The sequence below is a fragment of the Mastomys coucha genome, unplaced genomic scaffold (genome assembly GCF_008632895.1).
Source record: "Mastomys coucha isolate ucsf_1 unplaced genomic scaffold, UCSF_Mcou_1 pScaffold18, whole genome shotgun sequence".
NCBI lineage: Eukaryota > Metazoa > Chordata > Mammalia > Rodentia > Muridae > Mastomys > Mastomys coucha.
Window position 1 is genome coordinate 73,182,415 of NW_022196900.1, and position 18,717 is coordinate 73,201,131.

At 44.5% G+C, this 18,717-nt stretch overlaps 1 protein-coding gene across 3 annotated transcripts in view; it reads right to left on the reverse strand.

Moving 5' to 3' along the window:
- LOC116096436 (cytochrome P450 4B1) overlaps positions 1 to 18,410 on the reverse strand; it is a 155,022-nt gene extending 136,612 nt beyond the window's left edge. Inside the window, exons 1-12 of one of the 3 annotated variants that reach the window (XM_031378239.1) lie at positions 18,218 to 18,410; positions 10,675 to 10,816; positions 10,447 to 10,491; positions 9,124 to 9,251; positions 6,018 to 6,142; positions 5,628 to 5,779; positions 5,390 to 5,496; positions 4,366 to 4,556; positions 2,515 to 2,648; positions 1,450 to 1,514; positions 1,264 to 1,346; positions 321 to 885 (exon numbers count right to left, since the gene is read on the reverse strand). In XM_031378239.1, the coding sequence (XP_031234099.1) occupies positions 702 to 885; positions 1,264 to 1,346; positions 1,450 to 1,514; positions 2,515 to 2,648; positions 4,366 to 4,556; positions 5,390 to 5,496; positions 5,628 to 5,779; positions 6,018 to 6,142; positions 9,124 to 9,251; positions 10,447 to 10,491; positions 10,675 to 10,816; positions 18,218 to 18,397 (1,536 nt within the window). In that variant the 5' untranslated portion in view covers positions 18,398 to 18,410 and the 3' untranslated portion in view covers positions 321 to 701. Of the gene's footprint in view, positions 1 to 320; positions 886 to 1,263; positions 1,347 to 1,449; positions 1,515 to 2,514; positions 2,649 to 4,365; positions 4,557 to 5,389; positions 5,497 to 5,627; positions 5,780 to 6,017; positions 6,143 to 8,071; positions 8,081 to 9,123; positions 9,252 to 10,446; positions 10,492 to 10,674; positions 10,817 to 18,213 lie in introns of those variants that run through there. The other 2 variants (XM_031378240.1, XM_031378241.1) reach the window with 2 other exon arrangements.
- Positions 18,411 to 18,717: the final 307 nt, after the last annotated feature.

Consider the following 18,717-nt stretch of genomic DNA (forward strand, 5'->3'; position numbering starts at 1 on the left):
TAGAGATACTGTGACTGTCAGAGCCCTATATAATTGTGAAACACCAACACCAAGAATTACCAGAGAGAACCGGGCGGTGGTGGCACACGCCTTTAATCCCAGCACTTGGGAGGCAGAGGCAGGCAGATATCTGAGTTCAAGGCCAGCCTGGTCTACAGAGTAAGTTCCAAGACAGCCAAGGCTATACAGAGAAACCCTGTCTCAAAAAAACAAACAACCAAAATAAAAGAAGTACCAGAGAGATAAAAGAAGTACCAGAGAGACACATCCCAAGAAAGACATCACACCAGTGAAAACACCTTTCATATTCTTTGACTTTGGTGGTGGGCATTTGCTTTTGAGAGAATTGTTTATTTTGTACAGATTCAGTTTTAGCAATTTTCCTTATGTCCATTATATCCCAAATGCACAGCAAGATGATTAAATAAATGCAGTTATGAGAAATAAATGAAGTTTCTCAAGGCAGCCAAATATTTGGCAAATATTTGTGGAGTGTAGGAATGAGTTCTAGAGTCCAGGCATTGAGTCATTCCACACACATGTTTACAAGAGAATGTCTTCCAAGAGACTGTCAATGTCCATGCTTTGACCTCCAAAGCCTCCACAGGCAGGGATCCACAATGACTCCATATTCAATCTAGGAGGGCAACATCTCAGGAAAAGCCACAGCCTGTGCTGCCCAGGCCTTGATCTCTGAAGACCTACTTTCTAGACCCAGAGCCCAGTGGCTTCAGGAGCAGGTGGATGCCATTTTTGGAGCGCAAGATCAGCTGGGGGACCTTAATGGGGACCTTTGAGTGATCTGGAGAGAACTCAAAACGCAGCAAACAAAGGGCTGTGACCACCTTCAACTCGTTCATGGCAAACTGCTGCCCAATGCAATTCCTGCAGCAAGCAACACAAAGAAGCATCAAGCTGTTGGCTAACCAGAGTGTTGGAGCTTAGGGTTCTTAGAGATCCATCAAAAACAGTACCTAGTTTGGGACACATAATGGCTGGTTGATTTGTTGATGTGGGGATAAAAAAAATACAAATCTTAGGAGCATGGTAAAGAACCCTACTGGGTAGCTTCACATTGGGAGCTATGGCTTACAATCTCTCACAGAATAAAAACAGCTGTCCCACCCATTTCCCAGGAACAGGAAAAAATAACAAAAGGGCTCCCTTGTCACAGCGCACTGCAATAAGATGCTCCCCCACACTGATGGCCTTCACTTTTCATCCCCAGTCATGAGGGCCTGGGAATGTTGTCTCTCTTCCTACCTGGGCCCTGCAGAAAAAGGCATGAAGGCAAAGGGATGTCTTCCTGTCGAATTCTCAGGAGAAAAGCGCAATGGATCGAAGACCTAAGGAGTTAGATAGGGCTTTCTTAAGTACCCACCAAATCCTGGCAGAGGGTAACCCCACAGCCCATATCCTCTCTGACCTCCATGCCCAAAGACTCAGTACCTCTGGGTCAGGCCACACAGCACTGTTCCTATGGAGAGCATAGATGTGCAGAGAGATCAGGCTTCCTGTAAGCAAAAATGAGGCCTGATAACAAAGGATCATGAGGCAGCCAGGTCAACTCCACATTAGACCTAAATCCCCTAATGTCCCCCTATCTGTGACACCACCCTCTGCCTGTTCACTGCTGGTGACACTGAGCTCTTGGACACAAAGTACTTTAATAATCAGCAGCTGCAGCTTCAATATCCCAGTATTGAGAAGAGTGTCTAGCCCAGATATCTGTGGAGTTAAAACAAAGAACTATGAACCAATCCTACCACAAATCAGGAAAAGTGGGAGCTACTTCTTATAGGCTGTTGGATTTCAATCCACAAGCTCTCAAGAAGTTACTGTGCTATTAATAATAAGAGATACAATACATTTGATGTTTACTATATGTCAGGCTCAGATATGAACACTTATGAAGCCACAACACAGATTTGGACAAGTGCATGCATTGTGTCATAGTCTATGTGAATCATCTCCCTGGAGATGTCCAGGCTATAATAGTACCACAGTAGAATGGTTTAATATAATTTTAAACAGAAGAAAAAAAGAGAAAGAGAAACTTTTCAAGCTATAAGAACTCCTCCCCTGAGAACAATGCAGCAAGTGTGCCCACTGATTAGCCATGCCTGGGTCCTATTGCAGTAATGGCCAATAGAACTCAAAAGGAAAACCAACTTTCACAACCACTCCCTCAAAGGAATAACTTCTGTTGAATTATTTTGAAGACAAACTACATGTATTCTTTTTATTTATATCTACAGAAAAATGAATCCATATAACCACCCTGAAACCTAGAAGAAAAATGGACTTTATATTCTCTTTACAGAAGAGGCAGTTGGAGGTTTGGAGGCAGAGGCAAATATACTCATACACTGTGAGCCTGGTGCTTGGGCCCACGGCTCTGCACACAAAGCCTGAGCTCTCTCCACATGGTGTAATGATGCTCCAGTGGTACAGACAATACTAAAGAGCATCCAGAGGACTTTCATTCCATCCTCACTGTTTCCACCTACCTACCTGCAGGTAGAGAACGGCCATCCACAAAGGTGACTGGCTTGCTGAGCTGGCGGTATACCTGGGGTACAGGTGGGTAGAGGCGGAAGCATTCCTTGATGCACATGGTCAGGTAGGTCATCTTGGCCAGATCATCCCTGTCAGAAACACAGGACACTTGGGAACTGGGAGCAGAGGGGTCCCAGGAGAGGGTAGGCCCCATCACCAACCTCACCACATTACTGTTTCACTCCCTATCACCACCATACTTCCAACAGAGGAGTCACAAGGGCTCCAAGTGCCTAAGGGTAGTGTAACACTGGGTGGTCATGTAGACCTAGCAATCTGGAAGGAGAAGGCACAGGATCTTAGAGACATTTGTGCATCCAACTCTCAAAGGTAAAGCCACGTTTGTGTCATACAGGGCCTTACTAAAGTAGCACAAGGGATGTTTCTTTAGTTTCTGCTTGGCTTCCCTGTGGACCTGGAAAGGAACAAGGTAGCCAGATAATTTTCAGTTGAATGAACCAACCAATTTCCATGGTTGAATATAGACAAACTCCTTTGGCTACCGGGACTCTCAGACCCAAATGTGAGATCCAACCATCAGAACTATATAATATCTTCTTAGAGACCCTCAAACTCCAAGTCACTCTCCTCATAATCGTGACTTTTCATTTCTTGTACTACTTTATTAAATAAACATCCTTGATGTTGCTTTAGATTCTGGATAATTCTAAGTGAACATAAAATATGTATTTAATCTTTCCCTCAGACTATCTACATGATTATCTAGCCTAGAATGCACAGCTCTCTTCACCTGAGGTTTAACCTTCTTTAAAGTCAATTTAAGTCCCTCCCCTTCTAGCCCCTCTGCTCTCAACATCAGGGACACTTGAAGTTACTCTATCCTACAGCCTTCTATGGATTTCAAGCATGTGAGTCTGACTTTCTGAAAGCTCCCAAAAAAGCAGCAAACTGGCTCTTCCTCTCCTCTTCCCCATTGTAATGTTCTCCAGGTAGCACTTTGTTTATGGCTGGACCCCTTGAAGGTTTCCAACATCCAATAAATAAACCTCAGTTATGGAGACTCCAATCTTCACATCTCTGACACTGAAATTACAGATCAGTCCTCCTTAGGAGAACAGAAACTCCCAATGCTGATAGGCCAATTTCTGTGTTCCCACTAGGTGTCCTGTACAGTGCTGGAGGCACATCAGGAACTCAGTAGGAGGAGGTGACTGTCAGGCTACAAATGTCTACAAAGAGCAAGTAGCAAGAGAAGTCAGGGTGTGACTCCCAAACCACTCTGAAAGAAAAAAAATATTTCTGCTAGTGTCACGTTCAGGACTTCAGGCTTGAGCTGAGGAACAGGGAGTGGGGAACCACATAGAAGTTTTTAAGTATCAGCATTTAGAAATTAGTCTCTTTCAACATGAAAAGAAATGGGTCTGGGGTCTATGTGCTTGCATCCAGTGGCAGGAGGCAGATAGAAGGTGGCAGGTGGTAGGTGGCAAGGGACTAGCTTTCTCAGCTGTCTTCCCACCTGCATCTCCTGCTTTCCCCTCTTTCTCAGCCTTTTCTACTCAATCCAGAAACCCAGTGTGGATTCATATTCTGTCATTAAAAATTCCAGCTTCTGTTGACAAGTTTATGTGACACTGAAAAACCTCCATTTGGTGAGAAAGAATGGGGCAGGGGAGTAATCTATAGTTAACCCCCCAAGAAAGCTATATAAGAACAAGAAACAACTGCTGCCAACATCACCTCACCTCAGGAACAGCTCTGTGTTGTCATCAGCAGGCACTGGCAGAGTAGATACAACCCATGCCTGGGCTGAGCAAGATGGGCCAAGCTCACCCTCAGATCACTCACCACTGGAAGGAGTCCCGGTCTCCTAGGATCTCACGGACCTCCTCCCTACATCTCTGCTGGTGCTTAGGATAAAGGGCCATGCAGTAGAGAAACCAAGAGATACCACTAGTGGTAGTGTCATGGCCTTCAAACATGAATGTGTCCACTTCAGCCCGGAGGTCTGCATCTGACAACTTGATCCCACTCTCATCCTGAGAGAAGGCACAATGGGAGTTAGGGATGAGAAGAATGCCCAACAGTAGCTGTCAGGTGCAAATCTGAGGAAGCATAAGAAAGCTTCTTGGTAGACTAGGAGTCTTCCTCCAAATTCCTCTGTTTCTAAACCCTGGATATTTCTCATTCATGAAACCCACCTTGAGTCCTCTGGATACATAACTTGTGACTTTATTCAATCCCAATAATGCTCATTAGGGACATTGCTTCCAATTGGCAGGGCAAAATATCCTTGTCAACTACTGCCACCTACTGCCTTCCCAAAGGCATACTGTATTCAGATGGATGGCTATACCAGATCTCTCTGAACTCTGCAATCTAGCACAGAATTTGACTCAGGATGGTCACTGAGTTTTGTGGAATTGAAGAAGGAAGTGAAGGAGGACAGGAAAGAGAGAGGAAGTGGGAAGGAAGAAAAGATAGGAGGAGGAAAGGAAAGAGGGAGGAAGAAAGGAAAGAAGGAAGGAAGGAAAGAAGAGGGAAGGAAGGAAAGAAGAAAGGGAGGAAAAAAGAAAGGAAGGAGGGAGGGAGGGAAAAGAGGGAATAGAATAAAATCTAAACTCCAAGGTTCTGCAATGCCAAGATTTTTAGGGATTTTAGAAATGTCTTCAAGCTGCTACCATGTGACCCAGACTGCCAGTTTCCTAATGTCACAGCCCAGGCATACACATGCTGCACATTTTACCTTTGTTGATTTGTGCCATGGGTAAGTAATACATTGCACTTGCTGGGCAAGGACCCTGCTTCAGGAAGAGAGCCTAAAGATCTCCCTGGAGCCAGCTGTCAGAGAGTACAGGCTATGTGCACTCACCCGGGCACCCAGGAGAATGTCCAGGAAGTCCAAGTGTCTCCGCTGTTGAAGCTTTTTCTGCTCTTTCTCATCCTGCAGGGCTGCCTTCCGCTGCCTGATGACCTGATCTGAACCAAGAGCATAAGTGTCACTGCCTATTCTGGGCCTGCATCAAGAAGGGTTTAGAGGATCCCAGAGGGAGAACCAAGGCTTCCTAGCTGGTGTGGAGGGGTGGAGAAGGCTTGAAAGAAAGGCCTACCTGTATGGTCATGGGCTATCTGGCAGGCCCTCAGGAAACGACGGCCATGTGGTGTGAGCCAGTAAATGAAGTCATTGTGGTACTGGAAGGAGTCGATGCGCTGCTGCATCAGCAGTGTGAGGTCACTAACTGCCAGGTAGTAGCTGTTGTCGCTATACAGTAGAGAGTGGAGGGAGAGGCAGAGGCCTGAGCAGCTTTCTTTTAGGAATCCCTATCAACAACACTTCCCATTCCTCTTCTTGCCCCCTTAAGCCTCCTTACTAACAAAACTGCCTTCCACCATGAGTAGGCTCTGGACAAATCAAGGCAGGACCCATCTCCTCTCCAAGCACACACCAGGAGCCTTTCCACCTTTCTTGTCAGAGAGCCTTAGGTAGAGGTGCTACTGACCTGTGGCCTAGGCCGCTGTCTCCTTTGCCAAAGGTGCACTTCATGAGGGTGTCTAGTGCCATGTGGCCCACGTCACAGAAGATGTCAAAGCTCTTATTCTCATTAGCCTTTTTCTCCCACTTGTCCTAGAATCCAGAAAGAGGAGTAATGTGGAAAGGAGAACCAAGGACCAAAACACCCATACAACAAAGACAAGACCAGGTATCAACACCTAGAATTACAGTCTTCCCAAACCAACATGCCTAGATGCCAGCAGAAAAACAAAATCAGTAACAGCCAGTACATGTGCCAACTAGGGCCCAGCAATCTTACCACAGTACATCCTGAGAATTGAAACCTAGCTGAAGCCTAAGACAAAGACCTTAAAATAGACTTAAAGAGGAAATGAATAATTTTATTAAAGAACCTTATGAAAAAACAAACAAACAGTGGAAGAAAACAAACAGAACTGTCCGTGTCCTGCAAGTAAAAATAGAAAAAGAAAGAAAGAAAGAAAGAAAGAAAGAAAGAAAGAAAGAAAGAAAGAAAGAAAACCCAAACCATGGGAAATCTGAAAATCCAACAGAAACCTCAGAAGCAAGACTCACCAACAGCATACAAGAGGCGGAAGAATAAATCTTACTCATTTGAGACAAAAATCAAAGAAATGGAAACCTCAGACCAAAAAGAGAAAGAAAGAGAGAGAGAGAGAGAGAGAGAGAGAGAGAGAGAGAGAGAGAGAGAGAGAGTTAAAAAAAACTGGCACAAAACATCCCGGAAACCTGGGACACTATGAGAAGACCAAATCTAATAGGAATACAGATAGAGAAAGGAGAAGAAATCCAGGTCAAAGTCACAGAAAGTATTTTAAAAGGAAATTTCCCTAACTTTATGAAGAAGACTCTTATAAAGGTACAAAAAGCATACAGAGACCAAATGAACTGACTGGAAAAGAAATTCCCTTGGCACATAATCAAAATGCAGTATATACAGAACAAAAAATACTAACAGCTGCAAGTGGAAAAGACGAAGTAATATATAAAAGCAGACCTATTAGAATAACACTGGACATCTCAGTGAAGACTCTAAAAGCCAAAAGGACTTGGATAGATGTTTTACACACTCTAAGTGACCCCATGGAAGGGAAACTACAATCTAAATAGGTTAATTACACCCAGAAAAAAACACAAGGAATAAATAATCACAGACCAGAAAAACACACATTGACACACATACACTCACAACAACGACAATAACAAAATAGCAGGTATCAACAAACACTGTTCATTCATATCTCCCAAATCAATGGACTTGATTGCCCAATAAAAAAAGACACAGGCTAGCAGAACAGATTTGAAAACAGGAGTCATCCTTCTGTTGCTTCCAATAAACACACCTCAACATTACAGATAGACATCACCTCAAGGTAAAAGGATGAAAAAAGATATTAAAAAAATGCACCCAAGAAACAAGACAATTTTTAATATCTGATAAAAAAGACTTGCAAAACTAATCAGAACAGATAGCAAAGTACACTACCTACTCATCAAAGAAAAAAACCACTATGAAGACATTTCAAAAACAAAGGCACATAAGCTTGTAAGACAACAATATAGCTTAAATCATATATTGGCACTCACATACCAATAGTTGGAGACTTCAATACCACACTCTCACTAATAAACAGGTCATCCAGACAAAAACTAAATATAGAAATGCTGTAGTTAACTGGAGTTACAGGTTAAATGGACCAGGCACATGTTTCCAGAGCATTTCACCCAAACACAAAAAAATATATTTCTTCACAGAACCTTATGAAACATTCTCCAAAATTGACCATATACTCAGACACAAAGCAAGTCTCAATGGATACAGGAGAATTGAAATAACACCCTGCATCTTCTCTGACCACCACAGACTAAAAGCTGAATATCAACAACAGAAAGCTTACAAACTCATAGAAACTGGATAACACACTGATGAATGAAAAGTAGGCAAAGATAGAAATTAAAGACTTGAATGGCTTCTAGACCTGAATAGAAAAATGTAGACTAGACAGAAAATGAATTCAGAACATACCTGAACTTATGGGGCACAGTGAAGGCCATTCTAAGAGGCAAGTTCATAGCACTAAGTGCAGACATTTTGTAAAAATGAATAGATTTCATACTATAACTTAACAGCACACATGAAAGTTTTAGGATAAAATGAAGAATTACATTCAGAAGGCAAGATATAGCCAAACCCATGACAGAAATCAACAAAATAGAAACAAATAAACAAAAAACAGCAAGAATTAATGAAACAGAGATGGTCCTTTGAGAAAACCAGTAAGGCTGACGAGCCTTTCCTGCAGTGGTTGTCAACCTTCCTAATGCTTTGACACGTTAATACAGTTCTTCATGTTTGGTGACCTCCAACTATAAAATTATTTCATTGATGCTTTGGAACTGTCATTTTTCTACCTTTATGAATCAAAATCTGCATATCTGTTACTCAACCTCTCTGAAAGGGTTGTTTGACTCCCGAAGGGGTGGTAGCCCACAGGTTGAAAAGTTGTCTTATCCAAATTAACTAAAGGCAAAGAGAGAATATCTAAATGAACAATACTAGAGATGAAGAGGGCATAATAACAGACACCGAGGAAATCCAGAGAATCATGAGGACATACTATAAAAACCTGCAATCCACCAGAATGGAAAATCTAAAATACATACATAATCTTCTCAGTACATACCACTTGCCAAAGTTAAAATCAAGATCAAATTAGAAATTTAAACAGACCTATAATCCCTGATACTCTGAATCATAGGTAATCTTCAAACTCTCCAGTAGGGCACTTATGGTGGCTTCCCAGAGCCAACTTCTGTGACCAGAAAGAGCCAGATCTCCTTGCAGAGAGAAGCCTCAAGCTACCTCAATGCTTGGATACCTCCACAGCATACAGCAGAGAGAGGGAGGCAAAGCAGGCCTTTGGCACCATTGCTGCAGGCATAAGGATGACAGGGCCTCAGGAATCTCTCCGCAGGAGAGGACCACTTGCCTTCACCCAGGGCAACTGGGGACAGGGATGGGGCTGGTCTGGCAGCCCACAGTTCTAAGAGTCTGCTTCTGGGAGGGAACTCACCAACATCACTCTTGTGGACTCAGCAAATATGGCCACATAGGGCTTCAGCACATCATAATGGAAGCCAGGTGTGAGCAGCTTGCGGTGTTGGAACCATTTTGGCCCTTCCAGAACCAGCAGGCCTTTCCCTGAGAAGAGAGGAGAGATGGAGGCTGTGGAGTTCAGGCAATCCTGCTCTACCCCTGAGAGCTGAGATCAATCACAGCTTCTGACACTCCTAAGCCTGGAACATTTCCTGGGTGGGGAAAGGCACTACACGACCCAGCAGAGACTCTGGTCCTCATCTCAGGCTACTAGGGCCTTCCAACATGGAGAAGGTAGCAGATCTTAACTAAGTCAATACTCTAGAATTGTTACCTTCCTATTAACGAGCTCTTTCTTAGCTCCCAGGAAATTGCCAAGGGTTTTGAGGGTTTTTTTTGTTTTGTTTTGTTTTGTTTTTTGTTTTTTAAAGGAAGTTGAGAGACACATATGACCTTGGGTCAGGAAGGCACAGTGGACACTAGAGAGATGTGTCAAGAGTTCTTAGTGCTCTTACAAAAGTCCTGGTTCAGTTCCCAGCAAATACACAATACCTCACAACCACATTTATGTCCACGTCTAGAGGATTCAACCTGGCTCCACAGGTACCTGTGCATATGTGGCACACATCCATAGAAGCATACACACAAATAAATAAAAGTTTAAAAGGAATACAGCCAAGTATGGTGTGTGCACACCATTAATCCCAGCCCTTAGGAGTCAGAAGCAGATGGATCTCCGTGACTTCAAAGCCAGTCTGTTCTACATAGGCCATCTAAGACAACATAGTGAGACCCTGTCTCAAAATTAATTAATCAATCAATTAAAAGAATATTACTCAATGGTTCCCACTGTCTTCAACATCAGTCCACATACTAACAGCCAAACTTGGCCTATCTTCCCTGCCCAGCTTCATCTACTAATAGAAGTCTGTGTTCTACTCAAGCCCCTCAGACACCTTGCAGCCTCCATGGGCCTACTACTATTAGCCCTTTTCTCAGACTTTTCTTCTGGAAAGCACCACCATTAAAATATCCTACAGGATCAACTCTAGGGTTGCCCCCTCTAGGAAGCCACTCTCCAAGCATACATTGCCTTGCCTCTGCTTGGGAGGAAAGTTGAATGTCCAGCAATGACATCCCCTGAAAGGCAAGAGCTCTCGTATTGCTCCCCCCACACACAGAGACACTAAGCTTAAGACAGGCAGTCCAATGGAGGGATGACCAGTGTCGCAGGGCAGGATTCTGGCCTCTTATCACAAGGGAGGGAGGAGAAGGCACAGAAAGCTAGATGCTCACTTACCAATCCACTGGAGGAAGAAGTCATAAACATCTGCAGCCTTCGGGTCTGCAGGACAAGGGGACATCGGTCAAGGAGAAATAGGACATTCTCAAATGAGGCATAGTGATGAATTAGGTAGGGATGTGATCGTTCTTTTCCCAGAGTTTAGACCCAAGCCCTGACCTCTCCCAACTTGATCCCTGGGCCATTATTCTCAGGAAACACCACCCTCTCTCCAGGGCACCTTACCCCCTCTGCTGTATACAGCTTTAGCATAGTCAGGCTCATAGATGTTCAGGAAACCAATGAATTGTCCAACCCATAGTGAGTGGGCATAGGGGAACTCTTGGGCCCATGTTACCGCCTTGTCCAGGCCCCCTAACTTCTGGATCTGAAACAATAACAGAAGACAAAGACCACACAGAAACCCAGAATTCCCAGCAGATCTCAGGTTTCTGAGAAGAGAAGGAAGGATACTGTCTAGACCCCAGAACCTCCTTCCATCCTCCTCTTTCCTGTACATTTCTAATGCCCTCTCCAGGCCCGGAGTTGCTACTCTAAATCCAGGAATCCTTACCTCACCCAAGGCACTCCCCTCCAAGACCCTGGAGATTATCCTACCACCAGTTGTGCCTTCTCTGCAGTTCTGGCCCCAGTGTTCTGCAGAGTTTGCTGAAATCTTCCTGCAGAATCATCTTTCTGAATCCTGAATTCAACTCAAAAGATTGCCTTATGCATACAATGGCAAGGAGCAAAATTGATAAAAATCATCTTCACCTACAGATAAAAGGAATACTCGTGGTGCCTTCTGGCTGGTATCCCTGAACTTTTCTCCCTTCTGCCCTGTCTCTCTTCTTTTCTGTCTGCACTTGAAGTGACTGAGGTAACACCATCTTGTTCTGACCTCACTGTGTATCTACTTAGAGAATTCTCAACACTCTTCCCTCCCATTAACCATGTATGTCTTGGCAAGTCATTTCTGTGGCTCTGACCATGATCCAGATGTATTTACAAAAATAATTGTCATGTTATGTCTAAATAACTAAACAATGTTACAAGGTTACTCTGACCCTTATCTAGCATTGATATAATTGTGGTTTTTGTCTTTAGAAATTCTGTACCCCTGAATTTTGGCACCAAGAAGCTCTGAAACATTAACCTACCCTTGGTTACCACCCAAAATTGAAGAACTCTGATACTCTTATTTGGATTATTTACTCTTAATTAATTACTTATTTCAATTAAATCCTCTTAATTGGATACTCTTGAATGGATTATTCCCCAACTTGGGGTTTCTTACATTCTGCTCCCTATCTTTCCCAACTCCAGGCCTCATTCCTGTGGCCTTCTGTAACATCCCAACCACAGGCATGAGACCTTGGCCTCAGTCACAGATTGTCATGGCCTCCCTAGAGACAGCCTTCTCCTATGAGCCCTGATTGTCCCCAGGAACCCATAAGAGTAAGGACAGCTCTCAGCATCTGGACTCACTACTTTTGCAGCTGCAATCCCTCAAAATGACTGTTGAGATTGATCTTCTATGGGTCATGTGGTTGCTGGAAAGCTTCTCTGAGTTATACAACAAATGCTTCAGATTTATCCTCTGATGCCTTTCACATGGACACCACTATCAGGTCTTGGACAGATTGTTTTCTCACAAAGGAAGGAAACAGGAAAATAGGGCATAGAGATAAGTCACTGCACTCAGCTCCTAAGCAACGTGCCCCCATCCCTTCATTTGCACTAGTGTTGACCCTGGCAGAGGTGAGCAATGGGAAGGACTTGCTCTCCAATAGCCTGAGTAAGTTACACTTCAGGAATCAGATCAGAATGGGACATCAATGAAGCTTAGTTGAACCGTGACCTCTTCACATGTGAGAACAGTGCATTCAAAGGCCAACAGAACTAACTCACGCAACAGAGCCGACTAGGAAACGTGACTGAGCTTCCTTCCTGTCATCAGATCTGCTCAGGCCATTCCCTAATGGACCTAAAGACCAGTTGGCCAGTGTCCAAGGAACAAGCTTCCTGCTTCACCAGTCTGAGGCGGCTACAGTGCTCTTGGCGACTGCTTGAGGACAAAAATTATCTTCTTGTAGAGATGGGTCGGTAGGGAGAAGCACTTGCTTCCCAGGCGTGAAGACCTGAGTTTGAACTCCAGCCCCCTATTTAAAAGCCAGACATGCTGGTTAGCATCTGTAACCCAAGGGTGAGATAGAAAGATGGAGGGAAGGGCTTGCTGACCTGCCAGTATTTCCAAAATGGAGAGCTCCAGGTTTAGTAAGAGACCTTCTCTAAAAAAGTGAGATATTCATCTGACTGAGTACAAGCACCCCAGTGGAGGAGCTGCGGGAAGAACTGAAGGAACAAAAGGGGTTTTCAACCCCATGGATGGAACAACAATATCAGCCAACAAGACCCCCCAGAGTTCCCAGGGACTAAACCACCAACCAAAGAATACATGTGGAGGGACCCATGGCTCCAGCTGTATATATGACAGAGGATGGCCTTGTCAGACATCAATGGGAGGGGAAGCCCTGGGTCCTGTGAAGGCTTGATGCCCCAATGTAGAGGAATGTTAGGACGATGGGATGGGAGTTGGGGGGAGCACCCTCATGGAGGCAGGAGGAGGAAATGGAGTGAACAGGTTTGGGGGGTGGAAACTGAGAGTGGGGATAACATTTGGAAAGTAAATAAACAAAATAACCAATTAAAAAGTGAGATGCTGATCAGCAGTTAAGAGCTATAGCATTCTTGTGAAAGACCCAGCTCCCAGCACTCACAGGGGTCTGTCTACAACCTCCTGTAATCTAACTCCTGGGAATTTGACACCCTCTTCTAGACTCTAACAGAACTTACACTCACATGTGCACAGCCCCATACTACACCCACATGCACACAAACACCCACATACTCACACTTATGTAATTTTTAATTCTTAAAAATCTTTTCTAAAAGGCTGGAGAGATGGATCAGCAGTTAAAAGTACTGCCTGCTCTTCCAGAGGATCTAGGTTCAGTTCCCAGAACATACATAGTGGCTCACAACCATTTACAACTACAGTTCCAGGGTCCCTTCTGGCCTCTATGAGCACCAGACACATATGTGATACACAAGTGTATATGTAGAAAAAAATACCCATATACATAAAATAAAATGAAGTGAGATTTCTGATCTTCTCAAAAACTGAATAAGATGGAGAGCCATAGGAGACACCCAATATCTGGTTTACACACACACACACACACACACACACACACACACACACACACACATTCATCTACTTTCAAGACAGAGGTGAATGGTTAGAAACACCAACAACTGGGGGTAGAAGACAGGGACTCCTCTTTCACAACATGCTAGGTCCCAACACAAGAGCTCAGGTATCTCCAGTGTAATACCTGAACTCCTTTTCAGTTCATTTTTGGGCTGTCTAGATTCTTAACAAGATCTCTCAGTCCCTGAACTGAATGGCACCTGCCAGGAACCCTTCCTATGCGTCTGTGTGGTGGCCTCTGAGGCCACTCAGGGAACTCTTGTGGGGATCACCTTAATAGCTCTCCTTCTGGGCGGCTATCCCTTGGTGTCCTTGTGTATCTAGTGTCAGTCATCCTGACCCTTTAGGGACTCTTCCTACCACATACAAGATGATTAGGGCCCAGAACGCATGAGGCTAAGCTACTGTCAAGATTTTACATTAGAGACAGAATAACCTCTCCTAGAAATGGATGCATATTCAAGACCAGAACAAAGACAATATAAATGAGCATGTTAATATGGAAGGGAAAATTTTCACAGGGTCCAACCCTAGACAAAGAACTACAGGAAACTAATGACTCAAGAGACTGAGAATGAGCCTCTCCATGGGTGAACCCCTTATTGGTTTTCCAAGGCAGAGCAATCAGTCTTGAGACCATATAAACAATAATAAAAACACTAGGGAGATGAATATATATATATATATATATGTATATGTATATGTATACATTTGAGAACATACATGCACACACAGAGAGATATGTAACAACAATTTTTTTAAAGAAGCTCTCAATTTGAGGTACCTGGGAGTCTCTGAATAAAGGAAGGGGTTAGTGGTATAGTTTCATTCCACTTAAAAACATTAAAAGAATTTTAAATAGAGCCAAAGAGCAGGAGCACCTTCCATGAAAAGCAAACTGAAACAAGAAGCACCATCTCTGGAGCAACCCTGACATCCCCTCCTGTTTGCCTTCCACCCTGGTCCCTGTCCCTCTGCATCTGCTTTCATGGAGTTGTTCAGACATGTTTGCTTGGTGGAGAGGATTGGGAGAAGCCAGTGACCAGATGGATTTCATCGGGAAGGAGAAAAAGGAACCAAGTGTGTGTCAGAGTATTTTTTACCAAGCATCCCACTACAGACTTTTGACCCCTGACACCCATCTGCCCAGCTGTTTTCTCCATTCTTATAGTTTATCCTAGTGATACTCATCTAACTCAGCAGTCTGAAGATGATGACTCCCACATTATCAACAGCAAAGCACAGAATGACTTATCAAGCAGGGCACAGCAAAGGCCCACGATCAACGTTAGCTGAGTAGAATAAGCCAGAGTTCTCAATAGGAAGAGCCAGAGACTGGGTTGGAAACTAATACTCTCTACACACACACAAACACACACCACACATAAACACCATACACACACACACACACACACACACACACACACACACACACACGAATTAAATATGTCAGGTCAAAGTATTTCTTGTGTTCCTCAGAGGCCCTTGGAAACAGGACATGCCCTGCCTCAAATGGACACGTTCTGAGATCTGAATAGGAGGAAAAGTAGATGATGCCAAGGCCTGCAGATCGTACTGGAAACTACCTCATTCTGGCCCTCCCCACAGTAGACCCTGCACCACCTGAGGCCCCTTACCCGCTCTCCTCCTTCCTTTCCCATGCCATCCTCGCTACGTTCTAGGATCAATTTTCAGTTCCTTGGCTTTTTTTGTTTGTCTGTTGGGTTATCTGATTGGGTGTCTGTTTGTCTGCTTGCTTTTTTGATTCACTGTGTTCTGGAATAAATTCAGGAGTCCCTAGTCCAGCTTTGACTTGAATCCTGAACCAATGTGTGTCCTTAAGTGGACACCTTATCCCCTTTGAATCTCAACTTTCCCATTTTTTTTCATGCTAGGGAAACAAATCCACATCCTGCCCTTCACATTCTCAGGTTGAAGTGTGAATCCAACCACAGTAGAGGTGCCAAGCCCCAGAGGAATGCAATGATGCTGTGCCTGTGATTGTTTCCCCAGGAAATTTTATAGCCCTCAAGATCAGCCTCCACTCCAATCTTGGCATGGCCTTCTGGTGTCAAGCCAATGCCCTTCAGATAGCTATATTGGCATGAAGAAACTGAAGCTAGGCTGTATTCCAGGCTCTCTGTATACTTCCAAGATAAGGTAGAACACCTGGGAAGAAGAGAGCAGCCAGCTCTGGCATGGAGTTGTTAGAGAATGGACCATATATTATTGAAGCCCATTGATTGAGGACTTCCCCAACTTCCCCAACCTTCCCAACTTCCCCCAACCCTGAAGAAGGCAGGAAAGCACAAAAGGGGCACAGAGAAAAGGAGATTAAAACCCTTCTCAAATGCCTTTCATACTCTTTTAGAATGTGACCCCACCCTTCCACACTTGACAGAGACCCTCCCAAGTCATCCTGATCCCTCACCTCCCTTTCCCACCACTCTCCATCCTCTGTGGCCCTCTCTCCCTACAATCTAGCCTTTTGTGTTCATTCATTCAGCCATACCTGGACTGTCCCAAGTTTTGTGCTGTACCCTGAGGGCATGGGGATAAATCAGAACAAGTAGCCCATTCTCCAAAAGTCTCAGATTAGTAGAAAAGATGGAAGATGCTAAAATTACAGGAATGGAGCAGAAGTGGCCCCCTGGGGAAGCACCTTCATTCCCCTGGGAGCAGGGAAGGCTCTAGTGTCTGTTTTCTCTCACCCAAGCCATTCTTCTCCCACCCCTGGTATTCAGTGGTACAGGTAAGTTTATAGACTATCCCCAACAAGTTATCTGTAAGGGGCAAGAGTAAGATTAGAGACCAAGGGCCTCTCCTCCCATTGATGACCGACTAGGCCATCCTCTGCTACATATGCAGCTGGGGACATGAGTCCCACCATGGGTACTCTTTGGTTGGTGGTTTAGTCCCTGGGAGCTCTGAGGGTACTAGTTAGTTCATATTGTTGTTCATCCTAAGGGGTTGCAAACCCTTCAGCTCCTTGGGTCCTTTCTCTAGCTCCTTCATTGGGGATCCTGTGCTCAGTCCAATGGATGGCTGGGAGCCTCTACTACTGTATTAGTCAGGCACTGGCAGAGCCTCTCAGGAGACAACTATATCAGGCTTCTGTCAGCCAGCACTTGCTGGCATCCACAATAGTGTCTGGGTTTGGTGACTGAATATGAGAAGGATTCCCAGGTGTGGCAGGGTAGGGGAATGCCAGGGCCAGGAAGCAGGAGAGGGTAGGATGGTGAACAGAGAGAAGGGGAAGGGAATAGGTTTTTTTTTTTTCCCAGAGGGGAAAGAGGGAAAGGGGATATCATTTGAAATGTAAATAAAAAAAATATCTAATAACAAAATAAATTTTAAAAAGAAAGGACATATAAATAAGTATGAATAACAGAGAAGTGATATTATAGAAAATTCTTTCCAAGAGAATAGGTTGTGTGTGTGCTTCGTGCTTGAGTGTTTGGTGAACTAAATAAATGAGCAGTTAGCACTTGCTACACATTTGTTAAAGCAACAGTGCTTATTTATCAAGATGAACTATCAACTCATCCATCAACCTTGACAGATTTAAAACAACTGAAATCATGCATAGTGTGTTGTTAGACCATAATGGAATAACAAGGGAAATGGTTCATTCAAGGATAATAAAGTCAAATTTTGGCATTAAAAAAAAAAAAAAAAAAAGATTAGAGACCAAGTTCATTTCCAGTGTCAGTTTCCCAGATGGAGGAATAAAGAGATAGAAAGAATTACCCACCCCACCCCTTTGAGACTCCTTCATCCCTGACATCCATGCCTGGGCTCCCAAACCTGCAGCTCAAAGCACTCCAGAAGACGCAGTCTCAGGCTCCTAGTTCCAACCTAAGATGTTAGTCTCCAGATGTTAGGGGAGGTGTGGGGAGGAGCTGTTCCTCCTGCTAGACTCCAAACCCTTACCTTGTGTTCAGAATGTCTGGATCCCCAAGACAAGAGGAGTCCCTGAGACTGGATGCTAAGGTGAACCCCTACTGTGCTGCCTTAACAGGAGAACCAACCAGGGTCTGAACCTGGGGAAAGGCCGTAGCTCCACAGCCAGACAAAGGAGAGAGAGAAGGTCCCTCCCAGCTTTGGGGGTACCAATCTCTGAGATGTCTTGGGACGCATCAGATGACAGCATCTGTGTTTACTTTGAATGTCCTCCTTGGCACCAGAAATCTTTCCACTGCATAGAGCAGGACATTTCATGACTGCCTAGATGTTGGGTTGCACTTTGAGGTTTTAGTTTCTCCTGGGTGTGATCTATCAACAAGTCTCCACACAAGACTTGCATTCTGTGCCCCAGAATAATGGGAAAGTATCTCAGGCCTTCTTAAGCTGTAACTTTGAAATGTTGCTTTGCTTCTGAAGCCAGCTTGAAAGGCAGGGGTGGGAAAGCTGACTAGGAGCCATGGTTCCAGGCCTCACCCTCTTGTCTAAATTGATGGCCTCCCTTCCCAACCTCCAGGGGATTAGACCCAACTCCCATATACCCCCACATACCTCAAGGGCATGACCAAAAAGCCAGTGAGTGGGGGGTCCTGGGAAGCTGTCCAGAGCCCTGGCCAGCTTCTGCCTCCGAAACAGCAGGCTGAGGAGCTTGACGACAATTACCATCAGGATCACTACAGAAGCCCACAGGCCGAGGCGGGAAAGGCTCGGGGAAATGAAGCTGAGCACCATGGCTAAACTTGCAGGACCCAGGCTCCAACTGCCTTCAGCTGTCCCTGGGTTGCCTTATACTCTGGATACAGGCACTGTGCCAGTTCCCACCCCTTTGCCACTTCCCACCCCTTTGCCACACCCAATAGCTAGTAGCAGCTTAAACTGGGCCAAGTGCCATAAGGTGGAGATAGCTGCCTCAAAGCTCAGAGGCAACGGAGGATAGAGTATGACTGACTTCCATCAAAATGTTTCTTCATAGAAACCAGACCTAATAGAAACCAGATCATGAACATCCCATCTTGGTTTCTTGGAGCAGAGAACAGGGGGCAGTTCTTGGT